Below are 19,883 nucleotides of genomic sequence, written 5' to 3'. Positions count from 1 at the left end.
GAAGATAGGCAGGTAGGACAAGTCCGGACAAGTCATGGGGACAGTTACTGAGCTGGAAGTTTAGAACTAGGGTGAGGTGGGGGAAGGGGAAATGAGGAATCTGTTGAAGTCCACATTGATGCCTTGGGGTTGAAGTGTTCCGAGGCGGAAGATGAGGCGTGCTTCCTCCAGGCGTCTGGTGGTGAGGGAGCGGCGGTGAAGGAGGCCCAGGACCTCCATGTCCTCGGCAGAGTGGGAGGGGGAGTTGAAATGTTGGGCCATGGGCGGTGTGGTTGATTGGTGTGGGTGTCCCGGAGATGTTCCCTAAAGCGCTCTGCTAGGAGGCGCCCAGTCTCCCCAATGTAAAGGAGACCACATCGGGAGCAACGGATACAATAAATGATATTAGTGGATGTGCAAGTAAAACTTTGATGGATGTGGAAGGCTTCTTTAGGGCCTTGGATAGAGGTGAGGGAGGAGGTGTGGGCGCAGGTTTTACAGTTCCTGCGGTGGCAGGGGAAATTGCCAGGATTGGAGAGTGGGTTGTTTGGGGGCGCGGACCTGACCAGGTAGTAGCAGAGGGAACGGTCTTTGCAGAAGGCAGAAAGGGCTGGGGAGGGAAATATATCCCTGGTAGTGGGGTCTGTTTGGAGGTGGCGGAAGTGTCAGCGGATGATTTGGTTTATGCGGAGGTTGGTAGGGTGGAAGGTGAGCACCAGGGGCGTTCTGTCCTTGTTACGGTTGGAGGGGTGGGGTCTGAGGGCGGAGGTGCGGGATGTAGACGAGATGCGTTGGAAGAGATTGAGTCAACTGGGATTAAACACATTGGAATTTAGAAGAATGGGGAGGGATCTTATGCATTCCTTTCATCATTTTATATGTTTTTATAAGATACCAGCAGGGAGGATGTTTCCACTGGCGGGTGAAAGTAGAACGAGGGCACATAGCATCAAAATAAAGGGAGCAAATTTAGGACTGAATTGAAGAGAAACTTCTTCACCCAAAGGGCTGTGAATCTATGGAATTCCCTGTCCAGTGAAGCAGTTGAGACTACCTCATTGAATGTTATTAAACTGAAGGTAAATATTTGAACAGTAAAGAAATCAAGGGTTACGATGAGCAGGCACATAATGGAGCTGAGTCCACACATAGATCAAATGGCCTACTCCTACTCCTATTTCTTCAGTTCTTATCTCGTTCCCCTCTCACCTTACACCTACGTGAAGACAGAAGGAAAGTATGAATTTAGGTTTTCAGCCTTTTCTTTGCTCCCGTCCCCATGAAAAATTGCCCTTGTTTCTGACTGAAAGGGAGTTACAACAGTTTTCTTTGCATACTTACAGAACTTTGAAAGTTATGTTCCTGCAAGCTTACCCTCATACTCTATTTCCCAATTCTTAATCAATTCTTTGGCCCTTCTTTGCTGACTTCCAAAATGTTCCCAATCCTCAGGTCTATTATATTTGTCTTGTAAATGTGTATGCCTTTTTGTTTTACATTTGATATTATAGCTAACTTACATCCTAATTCTTGTTTGGCCACAGCTCTCTTTGCACTCTTGCACCAACACAGGAAAAAAGCGTTTTTGTAGTTCAACCATTCACTCTTCATGTGTTCGCTGTCAATCTTTTCATTAATATTTCCCAATTCATCACAGCCAACATCTACTATGGACACTCTCTTTCTGCGATCTCCCTTGGACAGATGGTGGGAGGGCAGGGTTTGTTCAGTTTTCTGACCAATCACAAAGACGGCAGCTGGGCGGAAATGACGTTGGGGAGCCTGAGCGTGTTGTTGGTAACGGTCGCCATGACAACGAGACCGGTGGACCCGCTCGTTCCAACTGCATCAAACGGTCGATTGGAGCTCCGCGATGGACGATGAGGCGCCCAGTGAGTGTATCTACAACCTGCTGCCCCGGCCCCAGCCTCCGCCCCGCCAACGCCTCAAGTGAGTGTCCGGCAGGTCCGCTGGTTTCGTCACAGGGTACGGACCCTCCAGAAGACTCCAGGGAGGTAGCGGGTTTGGAAAGACAGGGGGAGTGTGGAGTGAGGGAATGAGGGGAGGGAGGACAGAGAGAGAGGGAGGGAATGAGGGGAGGGAGGACAGAGAGAGAGGGAGTGTGAAGCAAGGGATTGAGTGGAGGGAGGACAGAGAGAGGGAGGAAATGTGGAGTGAGGGAATGAGGGGAGGAAGGACAGAGAGGGAGTGAGGGAATGAGGGGAGGAAGGACAGAAAGGGAATGAGGGGAGGAAGGACAGAGAGGGAGGGAGTGAGGGAATGAGGGGAGGGAGGACAGAGAGAGAGGGAGGAAATGTGGAGTGAGGGAATGAGGGGAGGGAGGACAGAGAGAGGGAGTGTAGAGTGAGGGAATGAGGGGAGGGAGGACAGAGAGAGGGAGTGTAGAGTGAGGGAATGAGGGGAGGGAGGACAGAGAGAGGGAGTGTAGAGTGAGGGAATGAGGGGAGGGAGGACAGAGAGAGGGAGTGTAGAGTGAGGGAATGAGGGGAGGGAGGACAGAGAGGGATGGAGTGTGGAGTGAGGGAATGAGGGGAGGGAGGACAGAGAGAGGAAGTTTGAAGCGAGGGATTGTGGAGAGGGAGGACAGAGAGAGAGAGAGGGAGTGTGGAGTGAGGGAATGAGGGGAGGAAGGACAGAGAGGGAGGGAGTTTGGAGCAAGGGAATGAGGAGAGGGAGGACAGAGAGGGAGTTTGGAGCAAGGGAATGAGGAGAGGGAGGACAGAGAGGGAGTTTGGAGTGAGGGAATGAGGAGAGGGAGGACAGAGAGGGAGTGTGAAGCGAGGGAATGAGGAGTGGGAAGACAGAGAGAGGGAGTTTAGAGTGAGGGAATGAGCCGAGGGAGGACACAGAGAGAGAGAGAGAGGGAATGAGCGGAGGGGGACAGAGAGAGAGGGAGTGTGAAGCGAGGGAATGAGGGGGAGGGAATGAGTGGAGGGAGGACAGAGAGGGAGGGAGTGTGGAATGAGGGGAGGGGGGACAGAGAGAGAGGAAGTGTGGAATGAGAGGAGGGAGGACAGAGAGAGAGAGAGTTTGGTTCGAGGGAATAAGGAGAGGGAAGACAGAGAGAGGGAGTTTGAAATGAGAGAATGAGGAGAGGGAGGACAGAGAAAGAAGGAGTTTGGAGTGAGGGAATGAGGGGAGGGAGGACAGAGAGAGGGAGTTTGGAGTGACGGAATGAGGCAAGGAAGGACAGAGAAAGAAGGAGTTTTGATCGAGGGAATGAGGGGAGGGGGTACAGAGAGAGAGAGGGAGTGTGGAGAGAGGGATTGAAGGAGTTTGGAGTGAGGGAATGAGTGGAGGGAGAACAGAGAGAGAGGGATTGTGGAGCAAGGGAATGAGGGGAGGGGGTACAGAGAGAGAGGGAGTGTGGAGTGAGGGAATAAGTGGAGGGAGGACAGAGGGGGGAGAGTTTGGAGCAAGGGATTGAGGGGAGGGAAGACAGAGAGAGGGAGTGTGGAGTGAGGGATTGAGGGAGTTTGGAATGAGGAGAGGGAGGACAGAGAGAGGGGGAATGTGGAGCGAGGGAATGAGGGGAGGGAGGACAGAGAGAGGAAGTTTGAAGCGAGGGATTGTGGAGAGGGAGGTAGAGAGAGTGGGAGTATGGAGTGAGGGATTGAAGGGAGGGAGGACAGAGAGAGGGGGAGTTTGGAGCAAGAGAATGAGGGGAGGGAGGTCAGAAAGGGGCGAGTTTGGAGCAAGGGAAGAGGGGAGGGAGGACAGAGAGAGAGAATGTGCAGCGAGGGAATGAGCAGAGGGGGGACACATAGAGAGAGGGAGTTTGGAGCGAGGGAATAAAGAGAGGGAGGACAGAGAGATGGAGTGTGGAGTGAGGGATTGAGGGAGTTTGGAGCGAGTGAATGAGCGGAGGGAGGCCAGAGAGATAGGGAGTGTGGAGCAAGGAAGTGAGGGGAGGGAGGACTGAGTGAGGGAGTTTGGAGCAAAGGAATGAGGAGAGGGAGGAGAGAGAAAGAGGGAGTGTGGAGTGAGGGGATGAGTGGAGGGAGAACAGAAACAGAGAGGGAGTGTGGAGCGAGGGATTGAGGGGAGAGAGGACAGAGAGAGAGGGAGTGTGGAGCGAGGGAATGAGCGGAGGGGGGACAGAGAGAGAGGGAGTGTGGAGGGAGGACAGAGAGGGAGGGAGGGAGTATGGAGTGAAGTATTGAGGGGAGGGAGTTTGAAGCGAGGGATTGAGATGAGGGAGGGAGTGTGGAGCATGGGAATGTGGGGAGGGAGGACAGAGAGGGGGGGAGTTTGGAGCAAGAGAATGAGGGGAGGGAGGACAGAAAGGGGATTGGAGTGAGGGAATGAGGGGTGGGAGGACAGAGAGGGAGGGAGTGTGGAGTGTGGGAATGGGGGAGGGGGAACAGAGATGGAGGGAGTGTGGAGCGAGGGAATGAGGGGAGGGAAGACAGAGAGGGAGATTGGAGCGAGGGAATGAGGAAAGGGAGGACAGAGAGAGAGGGAGTGTGAGGAATGAGTGGAGGGAAGACAGAGAGAGAGGGAGTGTGGAGCGAGGGAATGAGGGAGGGAGGACAAAGAGAGGGAGTTTGGAGCGAGGGGATGAGCGGAGGGGGTAAAGAGAGAGAGGGAGTGTGGTGTGAGGGAATGAGTGGAGGGAGGACAGAGAGGGGGAGTGTGGAGCGAGGGAATGAGGGGAGAGGGAACAGAGAAAGAGAGGGAATGTGGAGTGAAGGATTAAGGGGAGGGAGGACAGAGAGGGAGTTTGGAACAAGGAAATGGGGAGAGGGAGGACAGAGAGAGAGTGTAGGGTGCGGGAATGCAGGGAGGGAGGACAGAGAGAGGGAGTGTGGCTTGATAGAATGAGTGGAGGGAGGACAGAGACAGTGGGAGTGTGGAGCGAGGGAGGGAGGACAGAGAGAGGGAGTTTGGAGCGAGGGGATGAGGGAAGGGAGGACAGAGGGAGTGTGGAGGGAGGACAGAGGGCGGGAGGGTGGAGTGAGGGAATGAGGGGAGGGGGGACAGAGAGGGAGTTTGGAGCGAGGGAATGAAGAGATGGGGTCAGAGAGGGAGGGAGTGTGGAGTGAGGGAATGATGGGAGAGGGGACAGAGATGGAGGGAGTGTGGAGCGAGGGAATGAGGGGAGGGAGGATAGAAAGAGAGGGAGTGTGGTGTGAGGGAATGAGTGGAGGGAGGACAGAGATGGAGGGAGTGTGGAGCGAGGGAATGAGGGGAGGGAGGATAGAAAGAGAGGGAGTATGGAGTGAGGGAATGGGGGGACAGAGAGAGAGGGAGTGTGGAGGGACGACAGAGGGAGGGAGGGTGGAGTGAGGGAATGAGGGGAGGGGGGACAGAGAGAGGGAGTTTGGAGCAAGGGAATGAGGGGAAGGAGGACAGAGAGAGAGGGAGTGTGGTGTGAGGGAATAAGGAGAGGGAGGTCGGAGAGGGGAGTGTGCAGTGAGGGAATGAGGGGAGGGGGTAAAGAGAGAGAGGGAGTAGAACATAGAACAATACAGCACAGAACAGGCCCTTCGGCCCACGATGTTGTGCCGAACTTCTATCCTAGATTAAGCACCCATCCATGTACCTATCCAAATGCCGCTTAAAGGTTGCCAATGATTCTGACTCTACCACTCCCACGGGCAGCGCATTCCATGCCCCCACCACTCTCTGGGTAAAGAACCCACCACTGACATCTCCCCTTTTCCTTCCACCTTTCACCTTAAATTTATGTCCCCTTGTAACACTCTGTTGTACCCACGGAAAAAGTTTCTGACTGTCTACTCTATCTATTCCTCTGATCATCTTATAAACCTCTATCAAGTCACCCCTCATCCTTCGCCGTTCCAACGAGAAAAGGCTGAGAACTCTCAACCTATCCTCGTACGACCTATTCTCCATTCCAGGCAACATCCTGGTAAATCTTCTCTGCACCCTCTCCAAAGCTTCCACATCTTTCCTAAAGTGAGGCGACCAGAACTGCACACAGTACTCCAAATGTGGCCTTACCAAGGTCCTGTACAGCTGCAACATCACTTCACAACTCTTGAATTCAATCCCTCTGCTAATGAACGATAATACACCATAGGCCTTCTTACAAACTCTATCCACCTGAGTGGCAACTTTCAAAGATCTATGTACATAGACCCCAAGATCCCTCTGTTCCTCCACCTGACCAAGAACCCTACCATTAACCCTGTATTCCGCATTCTTATTTGTTCTTCCAAAATGGACAACCTCACACTTGGCAGGGTTGAACTCCATCTGCCACTCCTCAGCCCAGCTCTGCATCATATCTAAGTCCTTTTGCAAACGACAAATGCCCTCCTCACTGTCCACAAGTCCACCTATCTTCGTATTATCTGCAAATTTACTGACCCACCTTTCGACTCCCTCTTCCAAGTCATTAATAAAAATTACAAACAGCAGAGGACCCAGAACTGATCCCTGCGGAACTCCACTTGTAACTGGGCTCCAGGCTGAATATTTACCATCTACCACCACTCTCTGACTTCGACCGGTTAGCCAGTTTTCTATCCAATTGGCCAAATTTCCCACTATCCTATGCCTCCTGACTTTCTGCATAAGCCTACCATGGGGAACCTTATCAAATGCCTTACTAAAATCCATGTACACTACATCCACTGCTCTACCCTCATCCACATGCTTGGTCACCTCGAAGAATTCAATAAGACTTGTAAGGCAAGACCTACCCTTCACAAATCCGTGCTGGCTGTCCCTAATCAAGCAGTGTCTTTCCAGATACTCATAAATCCTATCCCTCAGTACCCTTTCCATTACTTTGCCTACCACAGAAGTAAGACTAACTGGCCTGTAATTCCCGGGGTTATCCCTATTCCCTTTTTTGAATAGGGGCACAACATTCGCTACTCTCCAGTCCCCTGGTACCACCCCAGTTGACAGTGAAGACGAGAAGATCATTGCCAACGGTACTGCAATTTCCTCTCTTGCTTCCCACATAATCCTAGGATATATCCCGTCAGGCCCGGGGGACTTGTCTATCCTCAAGTTGTTCAAAATGTCCAACACATCTTCCTTCCTAACAAGTATCTCTTCTAGCTTACCAGTCCGTTTCACACTCTCCTCTTCAACAATACGGTCCCTCTCGTTCATAAATACTGAAGAGAAGTACTTGTTCAAGACCTTTCCTATCTCTTCCGACTGAATACACAATCTCCCACTACTGTCCTTGATCGGACCTACCCTCGTTCTCGTCATTCTCAGGTTTCTCACATACGCATAAAATGCCTTGGGGTTATCCTTGATCCTATCCGCCAAGGATTTTTCATGCCCTCTCTTAGCTCTCCTAATCCCTTTCTTCAGGTCCCTTCTGGCTATCCTGTATCCCTCCACTGCTCTGTCTGAACCCTGTTTCCTCAACCTTATGTAAGCCTCCTTCTTCCTCTTTACTAGACATTCAACCTCCCTCGTCAACCAAGGCTCCCTCACACGACCATTTCTTTCCTGCCTGATAGGTACATACATATCAAGGACATGTTGTAACTGCTCCTTGAAAAAGTTCCACATTTCCACCACATCCTTCCCTGACAGCCTATGCTCCCAACTTATGGTCCTCAAATCCTGTCTTACAGCATCGTAATTTCCCTTCCCCCAGTTGTAAAATCTACCTTGTTGTGCGCACCTATCTCTCTCCATAACCAAGGTGAAAGTCACAGAATTGTGGTCACCATCACCAAAATGTTCACCCACTAACAAGCCCATCATTACCGAGTACCAAATCCAATATGGCCTCCCCTCTGGTTGGACAATCTACATACTGAGTTAGAAAAGCTTCCTGGACACACTGCACAAACACCGCTCCATCCAATCTACTTGAGCTAAAGAGCTTCCAATCAATATTTGGGAAGTTGAAGTCGCCCATGACTACGACCCTGTGGCTTCTGCACCTTTCCAAAATCTGTTTCCCAATCTGTTGCTCCACATCTCTGCTGCTATTGGGGGGCCTATAGTAAACACCCAACAAGGTGACTGCACCTTTCCTATTTCTGACTTCAGCCCATACTACCTCCAAAGGCAGATCCCCCTCAAACTTCCTGAGGGGGAATGAGTGGAGGGAGGACAGAGACAGTGGGAGTGTGGAGGGAGGGAGGACAGAGAGAGGGAGTTTGGAGCGAGGGGATGAGGGGAGGGAGGACAGAGAAGAGGGAGTGTGGAGCAAGGGAATGAGGGGAGGGAGGACAGAGAGTGTGGAGCAAAGGAGTGAGGAGAGAGAGAGAGAGAGACAGAGGGAGTTTGGAAATGAGGAGAGGGAGGAGAGAAAGAGAGAGGGAGTGTGGAGTGAGGGAATGAGCGGAGGGGGACAGAGAAAGGGGGAGTTTGGAGCAAGAGAATGAGGGGAGGGAGGTCAGAAGGGGGCGAGTTTGCAGCGAGTGATTGAGGGGGCAGTACAGTGAGAGGGTGTTTAGAGTGAGGGAATAAGCAGAGGGAGAACAGAGAGAGAGTGTGTGGAGTGAGGAAATGAGGGGAGGGTGAACAGAGGGGAGTGTGGAGTGAGGGAATGAGGGGAGGGAGGATAGAGAGAGGGAGTTTGGAGCGAGGGAATGAGCGGAGGGGGACAGAGAGGGGGAGTTTGGAGCAAGAAAATGAGGAGAGGGATGACGGGGGGGGTGTGGAGTGAGGGAATGAGGGGTGGGAGGACAGAGAGGGAGGGAGTGTAGATTGAGGGATTGAGGGGATGGAGGACAGAGAGAGGGAGTTTGGAGTGAGGGAATGTGGGGGGTGGGAGGAACAGAGAGAGAGGGAGTGTGGTGAGGGGAGGGAGGACAGAGAGAGAGGGAGTGTGGAGCAAGACAATGTGGGGCGGGAGGACAGAAAGGGGGGAGTTTGGAGCGAGGGATTGAGGGGAGGGAAGACAGAAAGACGGAGATTAGAGTGAGGGAATGAGGAGAAGGAGGACAGAGAGAGGAAGTTTGAAGCCAGGAATTGAGGGGAGGGAGTACAGAGAGAGAGGGAGTGTGTGGAGTGAGGGAATGAGTGGAGGGAGGACATAGAGAGGGAGTGTGGAGCGAGGGAATGAGCGTAGGGGGGACAGAGAGAGGGAGTTTGGAGTGAGGGAATGAGAGGAGGGAGGACAGGGAGAGGGAGGGTGGAGTGAGGGAATGAGTGGAGGGAGGACAGAGAGAGAGAGAGGGAGTGTGGAGCGAGGGAATGAGCGGAGGGGGGGACAGACAGAGAGAGGGAATGTGGAGTGCGGGATTGAGGGGAGGGAGGACAGAGAGAGGGAGTTTGGAGCAAGGAAATGAGAGGGAGGACAGAGAGAGAGTGTATAGTGTGGGAATGCGGTGAGGGAGGACAGAGAGAGACAGGGAGTGTGGAGTGAGGGATTGAGGGCATTTGGAGCGAGGGAATGAGCGGAGGGAGGACAGAGAGGGAGGGAGTGTGGAGCAAGGGAATGAGGGAGGGAGGACAGAGAGGGAGGGAGTGTGGAGTGAGGGAATGAGGGGAGGGAGGACAGAGACAGTGGGAGTGTGGAGTGAGAGAATGAGGGTGGGAGGACAGAGAGAGGGAGTGTGGAGCAAGGGAATGAGGGGAGGGAGGATAGAAAGAGAGGGAGTATGGAGTGAGGGAATGAGGGGAGGGGGACAGAGAGAGGGGGGGAGTGTGAAGGGAGGACAGAGGGAGGGAGGGTGGAGTGAGGGAATGAGGGGAGGGAGGACAGAGAGAGAGGGAGTGTGATGTGAGGGAATGAGTGGAGGGAGGACAGAGAGGGAGTTTGGAGTGAGGGAATAAGGAGAGGGAGGTCGGAGAGAGGGAGTGTGGTGTGAGGGAATGAGGGGAGGGGGTAAAGAGAGAGAGGGAATGTGGAGTGAGGGAATGAGCAGAGGGGGGACAGAGAGGGGGAGGGAGGACAGAGAAAGGGGGAGTTTGGAGTGAAGGATTGAGGGGAGGGACGACAGAGGGAGTTTGAAGCGAGGGATTGAGGAGAGGGAGGGAGTGTGGAGCAAGGGAATGAGGGGAGGGAGGACAGAGAGAGGGAGTGTGGAGTGAGGGAATGAGCGGAGAGGGGACAGAGAGAGAGAGGGAGTGTGGAGTGCGGGAATGAGTGGAGGGAGGACAGAGAGAGGGAGTGTGGAGTGAGGGAATGAGGGGAGGGGGTAAAGAGAGAGAGGGAGTGTGGAGTGAGGGAATGAGGAGAGGGAGGACAGAGAGAGAAGGAGTGTGAGGCAAGGGAATGAGGGGAGGGAGGACAAAGAGAGGGAGATTAGAGCAAGGGAATGCGGAGAGGGAGGACAGAGAGGGAGGGAGTGAGAGAATGAGGGCGGGGGGACAGAGAGGGAGGGAGTGTGGAGTGAGGGATTGAGGGGAGGGAGGACAGAGAGAGGGAGTGTGGAGTGAGGGAATGAGCGGAGAGGGGACAGAGAGGGAGTGTGGAGTGAGGGAATGAGCGGAGAGGGGAGAGAGAGGGAGTGTGGAGTGAGGGAATGAGGGGAGGGAGGACAGAGAGAGAGAGAGGTAGTGTGGAGCGAGGGAATAAGTGGAGTGGGGACAGAGAGAGGGGGAGTTTGGAGCAAGAGAATGAGGGACGGAGGTCAGAAAGGGGCGAGTTTGAAGCGAGGGAATGAGCGGAGGGAGGACAGAGAGAGGGAGTGTGGAGTGAGGAATGAGGAGAGGGAGGACAGAGAGAGAGGGAGTGTGCGGCAAGGGAATGAGGGGAGGGAGGACAGAGAGAGAGGGAGATTTAGAGCAAGGGAATGAGGAGAGGGAGGGAGTGAGGGTGGGGGGAGACAGAGAGGGAGGGAGTGTTGAGTGAGGGATTGAGGGGAGGGAAAACAGAGAGAGGGAATTTGAAGCGAGAGAATGAGGAGAGGGAGGACAGAGACAGGGGGAGTGTGTAGCGATGGATTGAGCGGACGGAGGACAGAGAGAGAGAGAGCAAGATTGAAGCGAGGGAATGAGGAGAGGGAGGACAGAGAGAGAGGGAGTTTGGAGAGAGGGAGTTTGGAGCAAGGGAATGAGGAGAGGGAAGACAGAGAGAGATGGAGTTTGGACCGAGGGAATGAGGAAAGGGAGAACACAGAGAGAGAGGAAGAGTTTGGAGCGAGGGACTGGGGGGGCAGTCAGAGAGCGAGGGAGTTTGGTGCGAGGGATTGAGGGGAGGGAGGACAGAGAGAGGGAGTTTGGAGTGAGGGAATGAGTGGAGGGAGGCCAGAGAGAGAGGGAGTGTGGAGCAAAGGAGTGAGAGGAGGGAGAACAGAGAGAGGGAGTTTGGAAATGAGAGGGAGGAGAGAAAGAGAGAGGGAGTGTGTAGTGAGGGAATGAGCAGAGGGGGACAGAGAATGAGGGGAGGGAGGTCAGAAGGGGGCGGGTTTGGAGCGAGGGATTGAGGGGGGAGTACAGAGAGAGGGTGTTTGGAGTGAGGGAATGAGGCGAGGGAGGACAGAGAGAGAGAGGGAATGTGGAGTGAGGAAATGAGGGGAGGGTGGACAGAGAGGGGAGTGTGGAGTGAGGGAATGAGGGGAGGGAGGACAGAAAGGGAATGTGGAGTGAGGGATTGAGGGCATTTGGAGCGAGGGAATGAGCGGAGGGCGGACAGAGGGAGAGAGGGAGTGTGGAGCGAGGGAATGAGCAGAGGGGGGACAGAGAGAAAGAGGGAATGTGGAGTGAGGGAATGAGGGGAGGGGGACAGAGAGAGAGGGAGTTTTTAGCGAGGGAATGAGGCGAGGGAGGACAGAGAGGGAATGTGGAATGAGGGGAGGGAGGACAGAGAGAGGGAGTTTGGACTGAGGGAATGAGGGGAGGGAGGACAGAGAAAGGGGGAGTTTGGAGTGAAGGATTGAGGGGAGGGACGACAGAGAGAGGGAGTTTGAAGCGAGGGATTGAGGAGAGGGAGGGAGTGTGGAGCAAGGGAATGAGGGGAGGGAGGACAGAGAGAGAGGGAGTGTGGAATGAGGGGAGGGGGACAGAGAGAGAGGGAGTTTTTAGCGAGGGAATGAGTAGAGGGAGGACCAAGAGGGAGTGTGGAGTGAGGGAATGAGTGGTGGGAGGACAGAGAGGGAGGGAGTGAGGGAATGAGGGGATGGAGGACAGAGAGAGGAAGTTTGGAGTGAGGGATTGAGGGGAGGGAGGACAGAGAGAGAGGAAGTTTGAAGCCAGGAATTGAGGTGAGGGGGGACAGAGAAAGAGGGAGTTTGGAGCGAGGGATTGAGGGGAGGGAGTACAGAGAGAGAGAGGGAGTGTGTGGAGTGAGGGAATAAGCGGAGGGGGGACAGAGAGAGAGGGAATGTGGAGTGAGGGAATGAGCAGAGGGGGGACAGAGAGGGGGAGGGAGGACAGAGAAAGGGGGAGTTTGGAGTGAAGGATTGAGGGGAGGGACGACAGAGGGAGTTTGAAGCGAGGGATTGAGGAGAGGGAGGGAGTGTGGAGCAAGGGAATGAGGGGAGGGAGGACAGAGAGAGGGAGTGTGGAGTGAGGGAATGAGCGGAGAGGGGACAGAGAGAGAGAGGGAGTGTGGAGTGCGGGAATGAGTGGAGGGAGGACAGAGAGAGGGAGTGTGGAGTGAGGGAATGAGGGGAGGGAGGACAGAGAGAGGGAGTGAGGGGAGGGGGTAAAGACAGAGAGGGAGTGTGGAGTGAGGGAATGAGGAGAGGGAGGACAGAGAGAAGGAGTGTGAGGCAAGGGAATGAGGGGAGGGAGGACAAAGAGAGGGAGATTAGAGCAAGGGAATGCGGAGAGGGAGGACAGAGAGGGAGGGAGTGAGAGAATGAGGGCGGGGGGACAGAGAGGGAGGGAGTGTGGAGCGAGGGATTGAGGGGAGGGAGGACAGAGAGAGGGAGTGTGGAGTGAGGGAATGAGCGGAGAGGGGACAGAGAGGGAGTGTGGAGTGAGGGAATGAGCGGAGAGGGGGGAGAGAGGGAGTGTGGAGTGAGGGAATGAGGGGAGGGAGGACAGAGAGAGAGAGAGGTAGTGTGGAGCGAGGGAATAAGTGGAGTGGGGACAGAGAGAGGGGGAGTTTGGAGCAAGAGAATGAGGGACGGAGGTCAGAAAGGGGCGAGTTTGAAGCGAGGGAATGAGCGGAGGGAGGACAGAGAGAGGGAGTGTGGAGTGAGGGAATGAGGAGAGGGAGGACAGAGAGAGAGGGAGTGTGCGGCAAGGGAATGAGGGGAGGGAGGACAGAGAGAGAGGGAGATTTAGAGCAAGGGAATGAGGAGAGTGAGGGAGTGAGGGCGGGGGGACAGGGAGGGAGTGTTGAGTGAGGGATTGAGGGGAGGGAAAACAGAGAGAGGGAATTTGAAGCGAGAGAATGAGGAGAGGGAGGACAGAGACAGGGGGAGTGTGTAGCGATGGATTGAGCGGACGGAGGACAGAGAGAGAGAGAGCAAGATTGAAGCGAGGGAATGAGGAGAGGGAGGACAGAGAGAGAGGGAGTTTGGAGAGAGGGAGTTTGGAGCAAGGGAATGAGGAGAGGGAAGACAGAGAGAGATGGAGTTTGGACCGAGGGAATGAGGAAAGGGAGAACACAGAGAGAGAGGAAGAGTTTGGAGCGAGGGACTGGGGGGGCAGTCAGAGAGCGAGGGAGTTTGGTGCGAGGGAATGAGGGGAGGGAGGATAGAGAGAGAGAAAGGGTTTTGGTGGGGGAGGGAATGGGGGGGGGAGGAGAGAGAGGGGGGAGTTTGGACCGAGGCAATAAGGGCTGGGAAGAGAGCGGCAAGGATGGTGTGAAGAGTTTGGAAAAGTGTGTGAGGGAAAGAGATATGATTATGAAGAGAGGGACTTTGTTTGATAACTTTGGACTGTGGAAGACATATAGTGCCGAAAGGGAGGATGGGCAAGTGGTACAAAGGCAGAGCGAGGTGGGTGGGAGAATGAAAGGAGACTCACAGGATGGATTGACAGAAATTGAGTCAAAAGCAGAAAGCATAAAGAACAAGGGAGTGAATAGGAATGTGGTATGAGAAGGAAAATAATGGAGGGTGGAGAAGAAAGCTTATGGAATTTTAGATTGTTTAACGAGGGGGAGTGGTTTGCCATTCAAGTGTATAGCTTTGTACAGTGTAGTTTTGGATCATCTGAATGTTGTGAAGTAGTGGTGAACAGGTTGCTTTTCAGACTGGAAGCCTGGGACCAGTGGTGTGCTGCTTTTCATCGTTTAAATAGATGATTTCGATGTAAACATAGGAGGTATAGTTAGTAAGTTTCCAAATGACACCAAAATTGGAGATTTGGTGGACAGTGAAGGACATTTTACAACAGGATTTTGAGCGGATGGGCCAATGGGCTGCTAGGTGACAGATGGAGTTTAATTTAGATAAATGCGAGGTGCTGCATTTTGGAAAAGCAAATCAGAGCAGAACTTATACACTTAATGGTAAGATCCTGGGCAGTGTTCATAGTTCCTTGAAAGTAGAGTTGCAGGTAGATAGGATAGTGAAGAAGGTGTTTGATATGCTTTCCTTTATTGGTCAGAGTATTGCATACAGGAATTGGGATGCCATGTTGCAGCTGTACCGGACGTTGGTTAGGCCACTGTTGGAATATTGCATGCAATTCTGGTCTCCTTCCTATCGGAAGGATGTTGTGTGACTTGAAAGGGTTCAGAAAAGATTTACAAGGATGTTTATAGGGTTGGAGCATTTGAGCTATAAGGAAAAGATGAATAGGTTGGGGCTGTTTTCCCTGGAGCGTCGGAGACTGCGGAGTGACCTTATAGAGGTTTATAAAATCATGAAGGGCATGGATAGAATAAATAGACAAGATCTTTTCCCTGTAGTGGGGGAGTCCAAAACGACAGGGCATAAGTTTAGGGTGAGAGGGGAAAGATATAAAAGGGACCTAGGGGGCAACGTTTTCACCCAGGGTGGTACGTGTATGGAATGAGCTGCCAGAGGAAGTGGTGGAGGCTGGTACAATTGCAGCATTTAAAAGGCATTTGGATGTGTATATGAATAGAAATGGTGAAGAGGGATGTGGGCCAAGTGCTGGCAAATGCGACTAGATTGTGTTGGATATCTGGTCGGCATGGACGATTTGGACCAAAGGGTTTGTTTCCATGATATTTGTCTCTATAACTCTAGGTATTTGGGCTGAGGTGAGTCATTTGGCACAAGTCATGATATTGATGCAGCTAGTCCCGTTAAGTTTTCTGATCAATAAAATCATTCGGATATTAATTCTTCTGGATTTGCTGATGATAATGCTGTTGAATGTCAAGAAGATAGTTATGCTGCTTTCTTTATTGGAGATGGTTATTGTCTGTCATTTGAGAAGTAAATATTACTTTTCTTATGAAACATACTTTTGACTCAAAACAAAGCATGGAATTCTAGATAAACACTTCAGCTCAGAGACATACCCATATGATCTGGTTGTCATTAGAGGAGAAACTTGAACAGAACCCATTGAGTTGGGTGGCACTTTTTCTATTGTGAAAAGATGTTAAAAAGACAGCTGGTGTTTGAACAGGAATTTGGTGTGGTAGGGAGAAATGAAATCTCATTGCAGAGTTGGGAGTGACTGTGGAACTGATCTTGTAATGCTACAGATCTCCCCAAAGTATGGTGGACAGTGAAACATATTTTGTGAACGGAAAAAAACATGCTTTATTTAGATTAATGTATTAGTTGTCACTCAGTAATTTTTAATCAGTATTAATTTTTACATTTCTGGTAAAAAACAATTCTTAAAAGCTTTTTCTTTTTGGTTCCTCCTGCCAGTTGCTGGGGAAATTCATCTTTTTATAAAAGTTGCAGACTTTACTGGAATTGTAACAAACAAGAGGCTGATATGAGAGAGATCTCTGCAGCCATGAAATGGATACCCTGCAATTTTCCATCATTTAAACAAAGAAGATTTCCAGTTTCTTTGTGTTGTATTCACAGGAAAGACAAAATGGCTATTTCTATTTCCACAGACAATTTTAGAGACAGCTTTGTCAGCATATTTACTGTAAAATCTTTTAAATGTCTAGCCTTGTCCTTCAGTTCTATGTATTAGTTGCTTGAAAATCTATCTTTTTAAAAATGTTTTCAGTGACATTGGCATTGTAATACCCTCTGCTTATCAGCCTAAGTCTAGATGTTTTCCAAGACTTGCTTTTCATCTGCATCATTATCAGAGAAATGGTGAACAAAACTGGATGGAATATAGTGCAATGACCAGCTGTTGTGATCCCTTTGGAGGCTACTCATAGAGTCATAGTCATAGAGATGTACAGCATGGAAACAGACCCCTCGGTCCAACTTATCCATGCCGACCAGATATCCCAACCCAGAGGAGAAAGTGAGGACTGGAGATCAGAGCTGAAAATGTGTTGCTGGAAAAGTGCAGCAGGTCAGGCAGCATCCAAGGAACAGAAGAATCGACGTTTCAGGCATTCCTGAAGAAGGGCTGATGCCCGAAACGTCGATTCTCCTGTCCCTTGGATGCTGCCTGACCTGCTGCGCTTTTCCAGCAACACATTTTCAGCTCCGATATCCCAACCCAATCTAGTTCCAGACATCTTTTAAATGTTACAATTGTAATACCCTCCACCACTTCCTCTGACAGCCCGTTCCATGCATGTATTACCCTCTGAGTGAAAAAGCTGCCTCTTGGGTCTCTTTTATACCTTTCCCCTCTCGCCTTAAACCTCTGCCCTCTAGTTCTGGACTCCCCCAGCCCAGGGAAAAGACTTTGCCTATTTATCCTATCCATGCCCTCAGCCTCCAGGGAAAACAGTCCTCGCCTTTTCAACCTCTCCCTATAAATCAAATCCTCCAACCCTGACAGCATCCATGTAAATCTTTTCTGAACTCTTTCAAGTTTCACAACATCTTTCTGATAGGAAGGAGACCAGAATTGCACACAATATTCCAACAGTGGCCTAACCAATGTCCTGTACAGCCGCAACATGACCTCCCGACTCCTGTACTCAATACTCTGACCAATAAAGGAAAGCATACTAAACACCACCTTCACTATCCTATCTACCTGCGACTCCACTTTCAAGGAGTTATGAACCTGCACTCCAAGGTATCTTTGTTCAGCAACACACCCGAGGACCTTACCATTAAGTGTATAAGCAGGACTTATACACTGCTAAGATTTGCTTTCCCAAAATGCAGCACCTCACATTTATCTAAAGAAAACTCCATCTGCCACATCTCAGCCCATTGGCCCATCTGATCAAAATCCCTTTGTAATCTGAGATAACCTTCTTCGCTGTCCACTACACCTGCCAACTTACTAACTATATGTCTTATGATCACATCCAAGTCATTTATATAAATGATGAAAAGTAGTGGACCCAACACCAATCCTTGTGGCACTCCACTGGTCACAGGCCTCCAGCCTGAAAAACAACCCTCCACCAGCACCCTCTGTCTTCTTCCTTTGAGCCAGTTGAACAACCTCTGATCATCTTGTACACTCTGTGGCTGTTGCCTAACTTCCCTTGTGCTTTTTGTTACTAGTTCCAACAACACTTTCAGGCTTATCTGGTTTTCCTACATCTGGCTTTCTCCTAGCCCACCAACACTGTGATTTCATGTTGCCCAATTTATTACAATGAAAACACTGGAGCTTTTTAACTACTTTGTCCCCCTCAAAGGTTTCTTTTTTACCCTATAAGTTACCTTTATGATCTTCACTGAGATCTACCTTTCCCTTTCCACATGAGAATTTTTCTTTGCCCCAATTTCTATTCCTCATGGACTGAAATTGATTCTGGAAGCCAAACCGTGTTTTATGCTCATAATCATCAGCCACTTCAGCAGCTAACCTTACTCTTCCACATGACTTTGCACAACTTCCTCACTGAAGTTACCTTCAGCCCTTTTAGCTAACTTTCCTTTTTAAGTGTCAGTTTTTGAAGTTCAAAAGCTCTCTCTTTTTTCCTCTGTTCTGCTGATCTCTCTTCTTCTCTTCTGCTTCTAATCGTAACTGTTTCATTTCTGCTGCCCTTTCCTTATCTCTCGCCTCTAACTCAAGCTATTTCATTTGCAGTTGAATTCTTGCCATCTCTATAGATTCTGATGGTTTCTCCAGGAAGTTTAAATGCTGACCTACTGCTGTAATTATCTCTCCTTTTCTCACAGAAGCAAGCAGTTCCAATTCCAGCCTTTCTGCTAATTCTTGCAACTTGGTCTTATTCACTTATTGCAAAACTTGCAAAGTCACTGCATCCACTTCCAGAAAACATTTGGTGACTGAAAGAGCCATTACTATCCCAAGCAGTAGTCTATATCAGAGTGGTGCTGGAAAAGCACAGCAGGTCAAGCAGCATCCAAGGAGCAGGAAAATCGACGTTTTGGGAGAAAGCTCTTCATCAGCCTTTCATTACTATCCCAAGCCTTGTCTACCCAACCAAACCAACACCTGAAATAAAGACGCTAGCACCTACCACTCACTGTTTAAAATCCCGCAAAGAGCCTCCAATCTGTTATGGACTGAGCCAGACCACTCAAAACATTCTTAAACTGGCAGCTCAGACCAAAACTTTGCAATTTGTTTCGTTAAGTGTACTGTAAAAAATTACCCAGATCAAGTTCGCTAGGTTGGCTCCTAGATTTTAAAACAGACAAGCATTTATTCACAAAATTACACAATGAAACACAAAGAACAGAATAAAGAACCCCTACAGACCTCTGCCTATCCAACTAGACTTAATTATGCTGTTCCAAATATACACAACAGTCCCAAGAAGCAAACTCCCTTTAAAAACCGGTTTAGATGGAACACATGCTTAAGGGGTTGAATTTAAAGGACAGAAAGAGAGAGAGAGTTTCCACACAGCTCCCTGTTGAACTTCCAACCAGTTCAAGGCTGAACTAAAACTGCTCAGCTAGCTAGAGAGCTGACCACTCTCTTTATACATGTCACTTCTAAAGCATGACCAATTTGGCCTGAAGTCTCATCTGTTTACATTTAAACAAAAAGCCTCTCAAAATCCTTTTCATCTCTATTCCAAACCAGACTGATCTGAGCCCATCCTGGTTTATTACCCCTCTGAAAGAAATCAAGGACAGAGTCTCCTTGAGCCAAGGAACAGCTTTTAGAAAAAAAAGGGACTAACTTTGTGACAGCTTCTGGTATTGTGCCAAAATTACAGCTGTTGCTTTGTTGACATGAAAATGCTCAAAAAAATTGAAGATTTTTTTTCTTTTGTCAGTTATCGTTCAAAACAACGGAACATTGTACAGAAAGACTGGGATTCTAAGAAATCAGCACACAAGACGATGGGTTTGCCCAAAGTTGAGCCTCCTTGTCCAAAGCACCATCTATTGAAGCATTCCAAGGAACAAAAGCTACCAGAACGTAAGTCTCTGTAAAATATTGCAAAATAGTTTCTTATCTCCAATATCTTAACTGTAAGCTAAAATTAATGTTCTTTTTAGAAGGGTCATTCACCTTGAAGTAGCGAATTGTTTTCACAGAATTCAAAACCACACGTGGGTGATTTCTCCATGAGTTGACCCACAGCATGAGATTTTCACAGATCAATTTTAATATTTGGAAAACCACAGACTGTAATCTACTCCTTGTTGATAGTATCAATGTGGATTTAGTCCACAAGCTACAGAGTTGGCTGATATTTAATTTAATTCATTTATGATAACACAAGTGTGGCTAGAAATTAATGCCCATTTTGAGTGTCAACAATTTATTGAACTGTTGTTTTTCATTACTCATAATGGACAGCATGACAGCTTTCAATTTTTATTGGGCATATTGCATTTACATTGTATGTGCAAGCTGATTTTCTTCTCCACATGTTACTTTTCTTGTAGAGTATCAAATAAAGTCAGATCCTACTTCTAACTGTGGCATTTACATTCTGGACAAAGCTAAGGAATTTGGAATAGTGAGGGCAAATGGGAACTACTGTTTGGAGGAGAGTGACTGCAGAATGGTTATACCATTGAGGGGAAGGGAATGGGATGAGGGAAGAAAGATTCTAGAAATAGGGA

At 50.1% G+C, this 19,883-nt stretch overlaps 1 protein-coding gene across 2 annotated transcripts in view; it reads left to right on the top strand.

Moving 5' to 3' along the window:
- The first annotated feature begins 1,772 nt into the window (after positions 1–1,772).
- The window catches only part of enkur (enkurin, TRPC channel interacting protein), a 35,352-nt gene continuing 17,241 nt past the window's right edge, over positions 1,773–19,883 (top strand). Inside the window, exons 1-2 of one of the 2 annotated variants that reach the window (XM_072574968.1) lie at positions 1,773–1,929; positions 19,085–19,230. In XM_072574968.1, the coding sequence (XP_072431069.1) occupies positions 1,853–1,929; positions 19,085–19,230 (223 nt within the window). In that variant the 5' untranslated portion in view covers positions 1,773–1,852. Of the gene's footprint in view, positions 1,966–19,084; positions 19,231–19,883 lie in introns of both variants that reach the window. The other variant, XM_072574969.1, reaches the window with a different exon arrangement.

Source organism: Chiloscyllium punctatum, chromosome 8 (genome assembly GCF_047496795.1).
Source record: "Chiloscyllium punctatum isolate Juve2018m chromosome 8, sChiPun1.3, whole genome shotgun sequence".
NCBI classification, from domain to species: Eukaryota; Metazoa; Chordata; class Chondrichthyes; order Orectolobiformes; family Hemiscylliidae; genus Chiloscyllium; species Chiloscyllium punctatum.
Note: the sequence above shows the minus strand (reverse complement) of the source record. Positions and strands in the feature narration are given on the sequence as shown.